General features: G+C 48.1%; 1 protein-coding gene across 1 annotated transcript; it reads right to left on the bottom strand.

Moving 5' to 3' along the window:
* Positions 1–537: 537 nt before the first annotated feature.
* Positions 538–14,220, bottom strand: HIF1AN (hypoxia inducible factor 1 subunit alpha inhibitor). Its single transcript, XM_034776465.1, has 8 exons — positions 14,003–14,220; positions 10,273–10,523; positions 8,556–8,704; positions 7,375–7,520; positions 5,362–5,468; positions 4,847–4,910; positions 4,302–4,412; positions 538–2,935 (listed from the first exon to the last, which is right to left on the bottom strand). Exons 1-8 carry the CDS (start codon positions 14,180–14,182, stop codon positions 2,891–2,893), a joined length of 1,053 nt encoding a protein of 350 aa, XP_034632356.1. The 5' UTR covers positions 14,183–14,220; the 3' UTR covers positions 538–2,890.
* Between the last annotated feature and the right edge of the window lie 2,365 nt (positions 14,221–16,585).

The raw sequence follows: 16,585 nt of genomic DNA, 5'->3' as shown, positions 1-16,585 counted from the left end.
TCTGTGCAGTGCCTGCATCTCCAGCACATGCTGGTGCTGACTGACAGTCATGACTACCTGACAGTGACTGGGTGGTCTCTGGGAAAAGTTCTCATGCTTGTTGCCAAAGGACAAGAATCTATATTGAAGGCCATAAATCAAAGGGGACCAATTTATACTTGACACTGCTCTCAGAGGTCAAGGATTGAATCAGCCATATACTAGACTCCCTTCTCACTTTTAGAGGCATGGTTCCTTCAGATCAAGGGAAGGTTGCTTGAGGGGCGTGTTCACAGCTTGCACTGCTATTACTCCTGATACACCTGCTCTGGGGATAAAGGATGTCAGAGGCTAGGGCTGTCAATCAGGCAGCTTTCACCTGCGCTGAATTCATTCAAACAATTTGAAGTGAAAGAGTCCTGAGTTCTAACCTCCATCTGCAACCGGCCTGGGTGGACAGATCCATGTTGCTTCCCACAGGAGTCCTGATTAGATGCCTCCCTGGGGGCGTTCTCCTTTAGAGAGCAGCACTCATATAGAATAAAAGCCACACACTTCTGTTGTTCAACATTGGTTGTATTTAAGAACTACATTTCAGAAGGTACCATGTGTTTCTCTCACACACATACATACACAGCTTCCCAAGACCATGGCATGGGCACTGAAAGCAGAGGGTGGAAAAGGAGAGGGGAAAAAAAAAAAAAAAAAGAGTCCATCAGTGCATTGTAAACTGAGCTTTCATGCCAGTCAAGTGCAGCAAAAACTGTTCTGACACTTCAAAGTTAGACCTTTGGCAAATAAAGAAAAACAGGTCCCAAGGTTCCAGATATACCATCCTCTCCCTTCATGAGCCCCTTGGAACGAGCTGCTCAGAACACTGGCTGAGACTGCTGTGCTCCCAACACTGGCACGCAGGTGAGATTCCAGCTGAGTGTCTTCCAACCAAGGGCAGAGACACTGCACACACCAACAACTCTTGGAAAGGCTTCACTTTCAGCCAGAGGCAGAAGAGGGTCCTTCCCCCTTCCCCCAAGGCTGAGCGTTGACACGCATCCAGCTGAGTGACCTTCATTCTGATCTAGACAGTGCTCCGGAGAGAAAGTTTATCTCCTGCTGCTCTCTTTGACCTTGGTTACATACTGCTAAGTCAGGGACACAGGGTGTTTGGTAACAAGACTCCTGCTTTGTCCCATAGCACCTCTCTTGGTACCAGAGCCACAAATAGCGATGGTCAACAGCTAGACACTGAAGCTCCATCCAGATGCTGTCCAACAACTCAGTTTTGCTGAGTCTTTCTTCTATTCCTGCATAAGAGAAGTTCACAGTAAACGGTACAAGAGTCGTCCCAGCACAAGATGGGACACGGCAAGCCATGGATATCATTCTGTTTCCCAAACGACATCTCCTCCCTGGGCTACACACTTCACAGAAACCCAAACGTCACAATCAGCCCTAAACAGGCAAGGAGACAAAGGACTAGGAAACATAGTGAAGAGAACAGCCTTCACTGGTCAGCAGGGTGAATTAGATGGAATCCAAGCCAACTTTGCTAATCTTGATGATCAATTACAATCGTGTTCAGTACACAAGTTTCCCACCCAGGAACAGCAGAACAGTGCAAGGCAAGGCAAGGCTCCATGTGAGTTTGGAAGGCTCTGCAGGAAAAAGGACTAGGAAGACATGCTGGTTTTTCAGGGCAATTGCCAGGACTCTAAAAGGAAGTTCTGCTGCTCCTGTAGCCTCTCTCTTCTCATTCTGAAAACTTCTGTGCCAAGTATTAGAACACAAAGGATTCAAACAAAATGAACACAGGTATGAAACAGAGTCTCCCCACCTCCTCACGTGACCATACAAGGAAGGGAGCAACACAACAGCCTCACAACATAACACACAGAGTTAATCAGTAAAGGGCACTTTCTGTGTTTTGTACAGGAAGCCGGCACCCCCCGGTGGAGAAAAGGGAAGTTGATTTTAACTGGGCATTCATCAGTCTCAGGGCCCCAGGAGATCAATTTTGACATGGCTTCATCGTGGGAGACTTGGGGAGTGCCCTCGTAATCTCTGTCTCCCTCACCATGTTACATCCACTTCTAACCAAGCTGCAGCTTTAGAGAAAAGAGGGAGACCTTCGCTCCTCAAAGAGCTCTGCTGTGAATGGGAGAGAGGAGGTTTCCTTTGACCCATCTGACAGAGGCAGGACTCAAAGGGTGGCGTTGTGTGCACATACACACTGTATGGATTCAACTTGATCACCCTGCTAGGTACCAAGCTCCCAATACCCTGAGCACTGCATCTTGGCAGGGAGCTGGGGGGTTTCCAAACCATCTTTCCAGTTTCTCCTCAAACAAGTCATCACACGCTCATTCCTGCTGTCCGACGGTGCCAGGACCCAGCAAGGACAAGGCCTCTAACAACAACAGGATCATGGAACCTAAGGCTTCCTGCTATCCAGATTGACTGTCCCAGATTTCAGGGGTACTGCGTCCACTGCCAGCACCATCACAGAAACCCAGCCACTGGGCCTGAGGAAACAAGACCACTCCTGGCTCCCTTCCAAACTGTTCTTTCAACACTTTAAATTAAAATCCAAAGAAGGAAAGCATTCGAGTGCCAGACGCCACATTCCTCGTCTCGGCAGACAGGGGAAACACACACTTATTGGAAGCTGGATTCTTGCTCACTAAGTGCAGGTTCTTTCTTGGGAGATTTAGTTGGATGACAGTGAGGGAAGGGGGAAGGAGGTGGGCTAATGGTTTTGCAGTTCCAGTAGTCCCCTTAATTGTTGTGGAACGGGACAGAGATGGGCCAGGAGCCCATCAGTCTCAAGTGCTGCGTGCAATACTAGCGCTCAGTATCTTCCGTTACTCGTGAACGAAGCAGCTCCACCGTCAGTCACCCAGGTGGCCAGGGACTAGTCATACCGACCCTTAATCATCATGTTCAACAGGGGACCCACCTGTTCAAGGCAAAAACATATTGTTAGCCATGGCAAGTGCACGGCAACAAGGGCAGCACAGCCTGCCGCCTGACTACCTCAAGCTGTTATCCCATCAACTCCCACAAGCTAAGCCGGGCCAGGCCAGAGAAGGGGATCTCAGAGGAACACAGATTGGGCAGAAGTGGAGCTGGTTATTCTGCCCGGTTAGCAGTGAACCAATCTCCTGGTATGATTCAGAGGAGATGTCAAATGAGTCTTGATTGCTTATGGTTATTAAAGATCCCCTAGCATCTTCCACAAGAGTTAAACACAGTGTCCAGGCCAGTAGTGGCAACTTTCCTACACAAAATCCCACCTGCAGTTTCAACTGGATACAGCTTTCTTCACTTCCTGTTCTAATCTTATGCCACACTGAACAGGGACTGCTTTATTTTGGAGTGGAGGAGCATTTCCTCTGTATCACCAGTAAGGTACTCTGGGGGTCACTTAAAATCACAAGCATTATAGAAAGCCAAGACAATACTTGTCCCTCAATCCTAAGGTTTGGCCTGCAGTTGAGGCTGCTCCTATTCCTCAGCATTCCCTGTGACTAGCTAGGGAAGGAATCTCTCATAAAAGGCATTTTTCTTGGAATCATCCAGATAGCAGGCAAATCGGATAAAGAACATTTGTTGACATTATACAGAGACTGAAATGTTCTTGCACTAATCAGTGGTCCAGGACCAGTGCTTGGAAGGGTTTAGTGGCCATGAAAACATTTGTATTCAGCACCCAGTATTTCAAACTCCACCGAAGAGATAACAGCCCTTCAAAACCAGATTCTGATTCCCAATTTAATCCACTGGGTCATGAGATGCCAGCTGGTAAAAATCATATTGGAACTCAAAGGGGTGGGGGGAGCAAGATGGTATTCAAAATGAGTCAGTTCTGAGGTCAACTCTCTCTCAATCCGCCAGAGCTACAGAAAAAAAAAAAAAAAAAAGTGTCTCTCACTAAAAAACTGATTATGGAGCATTTATTTATCACTCTTCCTGCTCCTGAAATATCACACTTAATGTTGTCATTAGTCCCTCTGACCAGCATGCTTTTCTGCCAGCATCCACAACCAAATAGTCTCTGCACCCCATAGCTTGCACTATTTCCCAATTTTTACAGTATGCTATGGGGTTGTACTCATCAGCCCAAGCACTATAATTTGAGGATCTCAGCCTTTTGTGGCCCCAAGGACTATAAGGGTGGAAGATGAAGAATTGCCACTAGTGCTGTGTCACCCATCCCCATTAATATCACAGGCAGCCTCAGATGGTTTGCTGGGATCCAGCGTTCTGCAGTCCACACTTCAACATTTCAATGGCGGTGACAGCATCTCTAGCTTTTACTTTACCTCTTGTGGGTTTCCCAGGGCCTCTCCCAGCATCTTCTCAATGTTCCTCATTATCGCCACTTTCTGATGAGCCTTTAAGGGATACTCAATTCTCTTTGGGGTGGGTGCACCCTGAAAGTAAAGAGAAAGAACACCTCATTGTGTCCTTCCTGAAATGCCTCAGACTTACCCGAATCTTAGCAAACAATGCAACTCACACCCAAGCACCCTGGCTATTCAACTGCAATACCCCCATGCCCCAGGGGAAGAAACCAGCTTTTTGCTAGTGACAAGTCCTTATATCCAAGATTAAGAAAAGGTTAGAAGAATACACTTCAGAGACAGTCCAATCTAGGCATACTTAATCCTGCCTCAGCCCGGGGTGGGTGGGGACTGGATAACCCCTTGAGGTCCACTCCAGCCCTACATGTCTATGACTCAGGCAGTAAAGTTATCCATGCTTGGCAAAGTCTGACATCCTGTCTTCATGCTGGGGTGCCACCGAGACAGTGGGAATCCTACTGAATAATGGGCTACCACAGGAGTGCAGATGGACATGTGCTTACCTTGTACCAGAAGTTCACAGTGATGGTGGTTCCCCCATTCAGCAAAGACTCAATGTGATGCCACCTGCATGGAAACCATACAAAATGGGAGGGTTACTATTAAAAAAAAAAAAAAAAAAAGAGCTACACAGACAGACCTGTTGAATGCAGGCCAGAGTGCAGGAGAGGCACCTTGGCATGTCACTCAGACACCAGCACAATCCCTTGAACAACTCCCCTTAGTTATTTAAATGTGTATTGCTAGAGCACAACTCACTGTAGTATGCAAATGCCTCATGCACATTAACAGATTTATCCTCAACATTCAGAGGTAGCAGATATTACTCTCATTTCACAGATGGGAAACTGAGGCACGGAGTGGTTAAAACTTGTCCAAGATCTCACTACAATTCTGTAGCTTGGCCAGAAATAGGAGTGGAGATCTCCTGAATCCCAGTGCAATGCTTTAACTAAAAGACCACCCTTTCTGTCTAAATCCCTCCCCCACTTCTCCCAGCTCATTGGATCCTCCTTACCAGTACATAGGGATGTAGAGCACATCACCCGGGCCTACCACTGTCTCACAGCCAACCACGTTCTGGAAATTGGGAAACTTCTCATAGTCAGGATTGTCAAAGTCCACCTAGCAGATCAAGAGAGACAAGGATGCAGCACTGATCAGACAAAGGCTGGAAATTCAGGAGTGCACTCTGCTCCAACAGCAGCCTCTATTGCAGATCTGTCCTATGCAGCAGCTACATTCCTATACAGCGTACCAGTACCACACACTTCCAATTCCTGCAGCACAGCCCAAGGCACATCTGCATCAAGTAGCTCTCTTGGAATATAACAAGAAGTCCGGTGGCACCTTAAGACTAACAGATAACTGTTAGTCTTTAAGGTGCCACCGGACTCCTTGTTGTTTTTGTGGATACAGACTAATACGGCTACCCTCTGATCTCTTGGAATGTGTGTCTTGTTAAAAAAAAGAGGGGAGGAGGGAAAGGTACAAGAGAGGAAGCAATATCCCTGCTATTTCCCTTCAGTAGGAAATGCTTATGACAAAGAAAAACTTCTTTGGACCAAAGCAAACAAAATAATAATACTGGTACCATTCCAGAAGAGTTATGTTCTGTGGCTGATAAATGCATCACTCAAACACCCAAAGCACAGTGAACAACACTTGGCATTTCTACAGCATCTCAAGGTACCGCCAACGTTCAGCTTCGTAACATCAGTGTGCTAGACAGAAGCTGGGGAAACTGAGGCACTAAGACTGACGTGTCCTGCTCAGAACTAGAGCTCTGTCGGCTCCAACCACTAAAACATATGGCCTCACAGTGACACTAAATAAGGCTAATTAATAACTGATGCACAGAGGCCCATTTTCCAACAACACATATTGATATCAAAGGTAACAACTAGTGTGGGTACTCTAATGGCTCAGCACCAGGACGGGGACTGGTACACTTTACTGATACTGGCATATCCCCCATGGAGCTAGTGATTTTTATGCATGTGCTTTTTTGGTGTGTAGTAGGGAATACAGTAACTCCTTGCTTAACATTGTAGTTATGTTCCTGAAAAATGCGACTTTAAGCGAAACGATGTTAAGCGAATCCAATTTCCCCATAAGAATTAATGTAAATAGGGGAGGTTAGGTTCCAGGGAAATTTTTTTCACCAGACAAAAAACTATATATTATATAGATATACACACAGTATACGTTTTAAACAAACAATTTAATACTGTTCACAGCTATGATGATTGTGAAGCTTGGTTGAAGTGGTGAAGTTAGAGGGTGTAAGAGGGAGGGATATTTCCCAGGGAATGCCTTGCTGCTAAATGATGAACTAGCACTCGACTGAGCCCTCAAGGGATAACACATTGTTGTTAACATAGCCTCTCATCAAGGAAGCATGAACAGGAGGGAGGGGAGACAGCATAGCAGACAGACACACACCTTGACTGTGGGGGGGAGAGAGAGAGAGAGAGAGAGAGAGATGAACACTGCCCCTTTAAGTAAGCTGACCCACTCTTAAGTGCATTGTCTTTTTAAGTGGATCAGGAAGTTGAGACACCAAGCTCTCTCTGTCTCTCTCCGTCTGTGTCCTCTCCCTGCTCTATATGGAGAAGGGGTAAGTGGGATACAGCGGACAGGGGGACACCCTGACATTAGCGCCCCCCACCCCCTTCTCAGCAAGCAGGAGTCTCTGGGAGCAGCTCCAAGACAGAGGGCAGGAGCAGCACATGGCAGTGGGAGGAGGGACAGCTGAACTGCCGATTGCTAGCCTGCTGGGCGGCTGCAGCACAGGGGACTTAGGGGAGCGGGGAGCTGATAGGTGGGCTGCCGGTCCACCCTGGTTACAAGCCCCCACCAGCTAGCTGCAATGGGCTGCTCTTCCTGCAAGCAGTGGACAAAGCAGGGAGCATTGTACAACTTTAAACGCGCATGTTCCCTAACTGATCAGCAACGTAACAACGTTAACTGGGACGACTTTAAGTGAAGAGTTACTGTAAATCCAGTTTACTATAGATCTTATTCTCACCTGGCTCTGCCTGTCACATGGATGGTGCACAGGGTAAGGGTAGAGGCATTCAAACTGATCTGGAGGGAACAGGATACACCGCTTGTAGCCCTTAATCTGAGCGAAGAAGTTCTGCTGCTCATCATAGTGAGCTGGTGTCACATTCCCTGCACAAAGAAAGAGACGGATAATCTCTCACATATACTTTAAAGGCTCGGGCAAAGGAACAGGTTATAGGTCTCACTGGGGCAACACCAACAACAAACTGCCATACATGTCCATAGAACTATATGGAGGAAAGGATCCTAAAGCACTTTACAAACCAGGCATTACAGTAGGGCTAGCAACTGCTAGAGTTAAAGTTACAGAACGGTTTCCATTTTAACCCCCATTCTCAGTTGCTCCCAACTCTCAATTTTCAGGATGACTTTTTCCAATTTGGTCTCAGCCTGAAGGTAACATTTATGGAAAGTTTTAAGAAAACCTGTTCAGCTGTTTGAGTACAAGAGTGGGAAAGAACTTGTTTTAAAAAAACCCAATAATTTAAGAACCTTGATGTCTGGAGGAAGTAAGATGAAAATATGGCATAGAAACAGCCCTCTCTAAAAAGGGCCTTGAGGGGCTGTTTCTATGGGAGGGGAAGATAGTGGTACATTTGCATCCTTTGCTCACAAATTTCTTTCCACTCCCATGAGATGCCACATGAGAGTTCCCGCACAGCAGGTCTTCATAACATGACTGTCCCTCCCCTTTCTCTGATAACTATCTCACTGCTGGTCAAAGTAACAAGACTGATTCTTCAGAGTCAATTAGCCCTTAAAACAAACCCTGGACACCACTCTGAGATATTACTTCTGTAAAGTGCTCAAGTAAGAAACAGGGGTGGCTACGTCAACTATTAGTTCAAAACACACCGCACAACTCTTGGCTGTATCAGAGTTGACACTTCAGGGAGTAATTAGATGCACAGAAATTTATCTTCCAGCAACCACAAGCAGAGGAATACTCTCCTGACCCACTCTCCACATAAGACAAATTATAGATTGTGTGTACAAGGAGTCCCCCTTAAAGCTACCTGTGCTGCTTCAGAGACACACTGCAAACAAGTGGTAAATTCAGCTGAAAGTGACCCCCAAAGTTGAAATTCACCAGAATTAGCCAAGTCTCCCTCAATCCCTTCAGAATCAACACTGGTTGCTTACCTTCCATGCCGATAAGCAGCAAGTTGGAAGTCAGTTGCCCCCAGCCACGCTTCCCTTGCTGCTTGTTAATCCAGTTCCAGTTAAAGCCCAGGAAATCCACCACAATCTTCCTTCCAACCGTATCGTTCAGAGTCTGCTGCAGATACAACCTGTATTTCCCAGGGGAAAAATTAGTGTTAAGCATACATATGGCTACACAGGCATCTTCTCATCCACCCTTACAGAGATGTCTTTCCCTGTCTTCCCCCCACACACATACACAGCCTCTCCACACTAACAGCGACCGGTAGATTTCATGTATGTGGAACATGTGAAGAGAAGACCAATATCACAAGTTAACCTCAGAAACTGCCTGGAGAATTACATGTCCCACTCAGCTCTCTGTGCAGAAAAGGGAGCTCTAGTTCTTTCAGAAATTCTACTCTGTCACCAACAACAGTGGCAAGGAAAACTACAAGAAATGTAGGTGTCTGTGGAAAGGAAAAGTTCCAAAAACCTGAGGGATCAAACTTCACCTGCAGAATTTCCCACCATAGGAGGAAATTAAATCTAATTTAGGTCAAACAGTAATCGGTTGAGTAAGGATTTTGGTATGAGTGGGACTTTGGAGCAATCCAAAACAAAATTCTGAGATCTCAGAGGAATGGCTAGAAGAAACACTAACCAGCAAGTGCAGCAGGAGAAGGAAGCTTAAATCCCAATCTATCATCAAGCGACTGTACAATCAAGCAAAGTTAATCAATATCCCTCAAATTTACTCTTCCACTTACTTTCAGTCACTAACCACCAAAGGGACCTCTCTGATTAAGAGTTTCTGTGGGAGAATGTCTGTGACGGAATATAGCGCATCAACCTCAGATCTCAGCTGGTCAGACACCAAGGTGCCTTTAGTTGTAGGGGACCACACTATCCGAGCCTCTGTCACTGCAATCTCAGCAGTACATGCATTAGACACCCTATACCCATATTCACCAGCAAAGCTGCTTAAGTTCTGTGATAGGTTTTTCCCTTTCAGATGGTATGCCAGAACCTGAGGGGGAACTGAATGGCTCTGAAAACTGGTAATGGGATACAGAGCCATTGGGCAGTATATAGCTGGTTCAAACTCGGCCAAGGTTAATAGCATCCAGAAGTTGTTACCATCCAGTGACTGCTTGGTGGCCTGTTGAAAGCAGCTGCTGGGATAAGTCTAGTTGCTAGTGGATAAGCATAAATATTGCCAGCACAACTGCCACTAATTTGCATCGTTTCTAGCAGTCTCAGAAGAGAGGCCATGCAATGTACAATAGCGACTGAACACCATTCCGATCTGCCAAGTCAGAGCTGGCATACACTGGTGGGGCAGCATGGGAAAAGTTGGATTGCCAGTGGGTGACTTTTCTAGGGATCATGGCCTTTAGCCTTCTGTGCTGCCAAGCAAAGCATCTTTCACCAGCACTTTATTCCCGCCAAAGAATGTGAAAGTCCAATCAGGCAAACACTGAAAAATTCTGTGACAAGTGTTTCAAAGATGTCTGTCTACATTTAACAAGTGGATGACCAACCCTAGTACATCTGAGACCACCCTCCTCCAACACTGAATCTGAGGAGGAGAAATCATTGTGAAGATGAAAAAAAGCAGGTCCAAATGCACTCTCAAATCATTTTCAATGCCTAAACCTCAACCTATCACCCAATTAAACCTGAACAACTGGAGAGCTTTCCAAGTATCACCTACCTCTCACCACTCCCTTGCTGCTGTATTTCCTGGAGTCTCTCCACAAACTCACTAAATTTCATCTCTTCCCTGTTCGACTTGGGCTTGAAGTTCTTGAAATTGGCCATTTTCTTCTCATCATAGTACAAAAACTTGTATGTGCTGGCGCTATACACTGAGAAGTCACCACTGCCAATGTTCTCCTGGAGGTAGTCCAGGTTCCATTTCAGGGCGGGATACACCAAGTTTGTATCTGTCAGGACCACTGGCTCCTAGATAGCAAAAGAAAGCACATTGGTTCAAGGATTTCTGGAGAAACTGGGAGATAAATAACTCATTATCACAACCATACAGTTTCTCTTCTGAAGCAGTAGGAAGGAGGAGGAGAAAAATCAGGCAACAGGGTCTGGGAAGAAGGAGGAAGAATGTTTATTTGGGACTGACTCCCAAAAATACAAAAAAAATTAGGAACTAGCCACCACTTTCTAATGACACGCTCACAAAGGAATGCCAGATGCCCACTAATCAACTCTATAAACAAGCCATAGAAGCATGTCAGGGAAGGATACAGAAATTACAGTATTTGGTTATACCACATGGTCTTTCTAGTCCAATATTCTGACTTGGACAGCAGCTAGTACTAAGGATAAGACACCCCCATAACACAGAGTATGAGATAGGATATGAATACTCCACACCACCTTATAGTGGTCTTGGGTTTGATTCCTAGACTGGTGGGTCTAGGAATGATGCTGAAGAAGAGTGCTCTGTTCCAGGAAAGTAGGTAGAAATATGTGTATTGATCCTTAGAAGCTCCCTTGGTAAGTTAAGGAGCAGTGCTGAAATCTGAAAGGAACCAGTCTCTGTCTCATCCTCCTCCAACAGAAAGATCAGGCTGAGGCACAGGCAAAGAGATAGCAGAGATTATCCCATTTCCTAGATGGACACAGGTGTAGTCAGAATCCTCCCTAGAGGGAAATTCCATCTATCTCCCCTACACCATAAACAGTTACTTGAAGATACCCCAGACTTTTCCATACTTCTTTCCACACATACTTCCCAAACTTCCTAAGAAACGCCATGTTTCTAAGGGCTAGTCTACACTAGAAGGGCTACATCGGCACAGCTGCACCACTGTAGCGCGTCTGGTGAAGACATTCTCCCATCAGTATAACGCCACCTCTGCAAGAGGCCATAGCTATGTCGGCGGGAGAACATCTTCATCAACAAAGCTCTGTCCACACCGGTGCTTAGATAGGTATAACGTATGTCACTCGGGGGGAGAGGGAGGTAGCTTTTTCAGACTCTGAGCGACATAAGTTATATCAACATAAGTGGAAGTGTAGACGAGCCCTGAAACTTGCATGCCCACTTCCCTTCTTATGGATTTGCTTCCATGAAACCACAAGTCACTCATTTCATAGACATTAAAGATGGGGAAGCCTTAGTAAATCCCATCTACTTTGAACCATTACAACGAGTATAGGATTGGTCGCTACAGTACTGTCTTCAAATTGGTGACAACACCCAAATTTGGCATCAAAGTCCAAGTTTGTAAAAACATTACTTTACAAAATAAAGTTTTCATGATTTACATTCCAGAACAAAGATCTAACTTTCCCTGAAGCTTTCGCAACTGACAGAAAGGCTGACTATAATCAAAACGGGAAAACAAACATTAATTTTTCAATGTCCAAATTGAGAAAAAAGGGAAACAGCCAATGTGAGAAGTAAATGATAATTTAGTTACTTTCAATATTAATGTTGCTGCTTACAACACAAGAAATTAAAGCACTGCTTACAGTGTATGCTCTCGTACATAGCAATGACTCAAGTGGCTTCTCTTGGGAGGTGATCCCACAGCCCAATTCTCTCTCCTTCAGACAGCTTTCCCCATACCTAACCTACATTTCCTCTCTAATCTTCTCTCCTTTACTCCTAGTTCTATCACATATACCACCTTCAGAAATCCCACTCTCTTGCTAGGTGCTCACAGCCTTTGGAGACTTCCTCCGTGACCCCTTTAACCACACCACATAGATCCCTGGGCTGCTAAACCCATCCAGAGTGAGGCAGTGGGTGCTCACACCTGCTCACCAGGAACCCCCAGTTCACATGATCTCCCGCACACAAACACATACTCCTTGTCAAATACACATCACCACCCCAGCCTCCCACCCATCACCCCCAGGGCCTTGTCCCCACACACCCCCAGCACTACCTAGTGACCCCCCCTTGAACTCTGTACCTCAAAGTAGCACCCTTAACCCCCATATTCAGTATTCTCATATAATTATGATATGTTTTGTACAAAGCATGCCTTGTGAGGTATCATTTTGAAAGGCTTGATCTGTTGAATATTAACATTCTGTTGGATTATATGTACTATCATATGTGAGGTTATGAAGTTTTGCTCTGTGTGTGTTACTGAAATATGCTCTGAGATTGGGAAGACCCACAACCATCTTTTTAGATACAACAATGGAATAGCCAGAAGTGTTGATGGCCCATTGAAGAGAATCCACTTTCCCCAACAACCATCTCAGAGAAATCACATATACAATGGAGACTGCTTGACCCATATCATAGCAAAAGATCTTTCCAGCAAGCTTGAAGAAACTATAAAAGAGGGGAAGTGACATCATCATTTGGCCTCACTCCCCCCACAACTCAACACCCGGAAAAAACATCTAGAAGACAAAGATTTTGAACTGGGGAGCGTGGTCCTGGGCTGGAGGCATAGGCACCGACTCCGGGGGTGCTCCAGCCCCAGAACACCCACAGGACAAAAATAGTGGGAGCTCAGCACCCACCGACAGCCCCACTGAGCAACTCCTCCCGCTCTCTCACAGCACCTCCTGCCCCTGGCAATCAGTTGTTCAGCGGCATGCAGGAAAGGGAGGAGGAGGAGGGTGCACTTGGGGTAGGGGGCAGAATGGGGAAAGAAGAGGCAGGAGAAGAGGCAGGAAGAGGTAGGGTGGGAACTTGGGGTAAGGGGTGGGGTGGGAGCAGGGCCTGAGGCATAGTGTGTGTGTGTTTGTTTACAACTCACACACACACACAGCAAATCACAAAGTTGGCAACTCTGGCTGGAGGAGAATCCCAGGCTGTGAACTGAGGAACTACACTATATGTCAGGGTGAGACACTGCTTGAGTCAAATTCTGTTTAGTTTATAGAACTTAGACTGCAAATTTATTTAATTTTTAGGTGACCAACTTTGATCTCTATGCTAGCTATTTATAATAACTTAAAATCTATATTTCTATAATTAATAAATCTGTGTCATATTTTACCTAAAACAGTGTGTTTCGGTTGAAGCACTTGGTAAATCTCTGCTCAGTTTACAAAGGCTAGTGTTTGCCCTCTCCACATCGAGGGAGGGACAAACTGGGTAATGAATTTATACCAGCCAGGCTTCTGACCAGGGCAAGACCGTACAGCTCTGAGGTCCTAGGCTGGGGAGCTGAGGGGAATTGGCTGGAGCCTCTGTGTTGTTGGTCATGAGCGTCTGGGAGAAGCATTCATGTAACTCAGCTGGGTGTGTCCCTGCCTGTTGATGTCTGTGTACGTGCAGTACCCATCAGAGGTGTGTAGCCTGACACAGCATCACAGTGTGAGCGATGCCCCAGCCTGGTGGGACAGAGGCTCAGCAGCCCCACGGTCCATCTTGCCCCCCAGGACCCTCCCCACACCCAGCGCTCCCCACCTCACCCCCTAAATGCCCCTTGTCAGACTGGCAGCCCGGGCACCTCGTTCTCGATCAGCTCCTCGGCGCGGGGGTCGCTGTAGCTGAGCCGGGGGATGGGCTGCGTCCGGAAGGTGTAATGGCGGAACTGCGACTCGCTCCAGCCGGGCCCCGCCGTCTCCTCGGCCTCCTCCCGGGCCCCGGAGCCCCCCGTCTCCGCGGACGAGGAGGAGGCCGCCGCCATCGTCGCCTACACCGGGGATGGAACCCGGAACCGGAAACACCCGCCTTCCGCTCCATAGTGAGGCCGGAAACAGAAAAAAGCCATAGAGAGGAGAAGCCCGAGGGGCTCCAAAGAAGGAACAACGAGAGGGAGCGGCACCCGCAGCAGCACGGGAGGGAGAATTGACCTGGGGAGATGCTAGAGCGCCCCCAGCGGTACAAAATGAGAAGGCAGCAGGGAGAGGGTTAGGTACCTCTGGATTGTATTCGATAATATAAGGCGCCAATTGAGGAAGGCCCAGATCCCCAAAGATATTTTAAAAATGTATTAAAGCTAATGTTAAAAAAATATATATAATACATAGATTGGGAAAAGAGTATCTGTACATCTGGGTATAGTGCTTAGATTATCTAGGGTTACCGTATCTCATAAATAAAAAAAGAGGACCCTCCACAGGCCCTGGCCCCGCCCATTTCCCCGCCCCTAGCCCTGCCCCAACTCCACCCCTTCTCCACCCTAACTCTGCCCCCTCCCCCCTCCCACTCCCAGCCAGGGGGAAAGGGCTGCACCAGTGCTACCAGCTTCACGGTTTCCCGGGCAGCCCCCAGACCCTGCGCCCCCAGCCGGCGCTTCCCCAGCGCAGCTGGAGCCTGGGAGGGGAAGCGCCCAGCCGGGGGCGCAGGGTCTGGAGGCTGCCCAGCAAACCGTGAAGCCAGTAGCGCTCGGGCTTTGGGCAGCCCCCTTGCCTCCGGACCCACGCCCCCAGCCGGGCACTTCCCCTCCCGGGCTCCGGCGGCGCAGGGTCCGGAGGCACGGGGGCTGCCCGAAGCCGGTAGCGCTCGGGCAGCCCGGCTCTTAAACAGAGCCGAAGAGTCAGGGAGGAGCAGAGCCGCCATTTTCCCGGACATGTTCGGCTTTTTGGCAATTCCCCCCGGATGGGGGTTTGACTGCCGAGAAGCCGGACATGTCCGGGAAAAAGAGGACATATGGTAACCCTAAGATTATCCACAAAGTTAATATTTAAAAGTCAGATGATACATACCCTGCCCGCATTGCCTCCTTCCCTCCACGCCGTTCCCGGAAGCAGCCAGCATGTCCCTATGGCCACCGGGGGGTCTCTGTGTGTGTGTCTCTCTCTCCGCGCATTGCCCTCTGCCCCGACTCGGCAGCTCCCATTGGCCGGGAACTGCGGCCAATGGGAGCAGCGCCTGCGGGCAGCGGCGCTCAGAGACCCCACTGCCCCTCCGCCTAGAAGCCACTGCCAGAGGGGTGTGCCGGTCGCTTTGGGAGCTGCACCGCCCCCCTGACCTTTCCCATACCCCAACCTCCTGCCCTAGCCCAGAGCCCGCACCCAAACTTCCTCCCAGAGCCCTCACCCCCTCCCACACCCCAACCCCCTGCCCCAGCCTAGAGCTCACACCCAGTACCCAAACTCCCTCCCAGGGTCCTACGCCCACATCCCCCTTGCACCCCAACCCCCTGCCCCAATCAAGGTACCTCACTTTATTTTCATTTACTTCCTATTACTTATCATATAGGAGGAGGATGGAGAAAAAAAAAGAATGAAAAATGGGGTGGGGGGGGAGATAAGAGAGAATGTTCTTTTTCTTGGCTGGGTCCTGAGCAGGGGGCCCAAATATGAAGCTGCACACAGGGCCCCACTAACTCTAAATCCGCTACTAGGTTGGTTGTCTATTTAGAAAATACTTACCTCATGGATTGTATGTTACTTTCCTGACTGCGCTTCTCATCCGCACTCCAGCTCATCCTTCCTGATATTGCCAATGTCCAGTGATGTGTTCTATGTAGATGTCCCTCGACCACTTGATGGCATCCAACACCATGAGTTGCCGCACCAGCCGAGTGCAGTGCTGACCGATTCCGCATTCTCTCAGTAGTCACTCATTACTGGGGTCCCATGCGCCTAAGACTCTGACGATCAGTGCATGTGCCTGGACCTGGTAACCCTTAGCTCTCAAGGTTTTGGCCAGAGGGGCATATTTCTCTACCTTTCAAGCTCGGGCATCGAGGAAGGCTGGGATCGTGTTCTAGAACAGCACTGTGACGTCCACCATGATGATCATCTTCCGGTCCTCGCTGGTGATGATGATGTCGGGTTGCAGTTGGCTGTCGGTTCCGGGGATGGTGGAGTTTACGGCAACCTTCCCCACGGATGGCAGGATGGCTCTGGCCAGGCGATCTTGGATGGTGTTGTGTCGCAGCTGCCAAGCTCTCAAATGGGGCTTGCAGCTACACAGGATGTGGCGTAGCTGCACTTCCTGCAACGCTTGTCCCAATTCCCGTGGCGGATGGCTCCGTTCAGTGGTATGCAGTTGAGCTGGGCTCTGTGGCTGAAGCTCCAGTCGGCAAATCGTGCGAAGCTGCCCCCAGGGAGGAAGTGGCTGCTGGCATCCCACTTGCATG

Source organism: Trachemys scripta, chromosome 7 (assembly GCF_013100865.1).
Source record: "Trachemys scripta elegans isolate TJP31775 chromosome 7, CAS_Tse_1.0, whole genome shotgun sequence".
NCBI classification, from domain to species: domain Eukaryota; kingdom Metazoa; phylum Chordata; order Testudines; family Emydidae; genus Trachemys; species Trachemys scripta.
The sequence above is the reverse complement of the archived record's forward strand: the minus strand, read 5'-3'. Positions and strand labels throughout refer to the sequence as shown.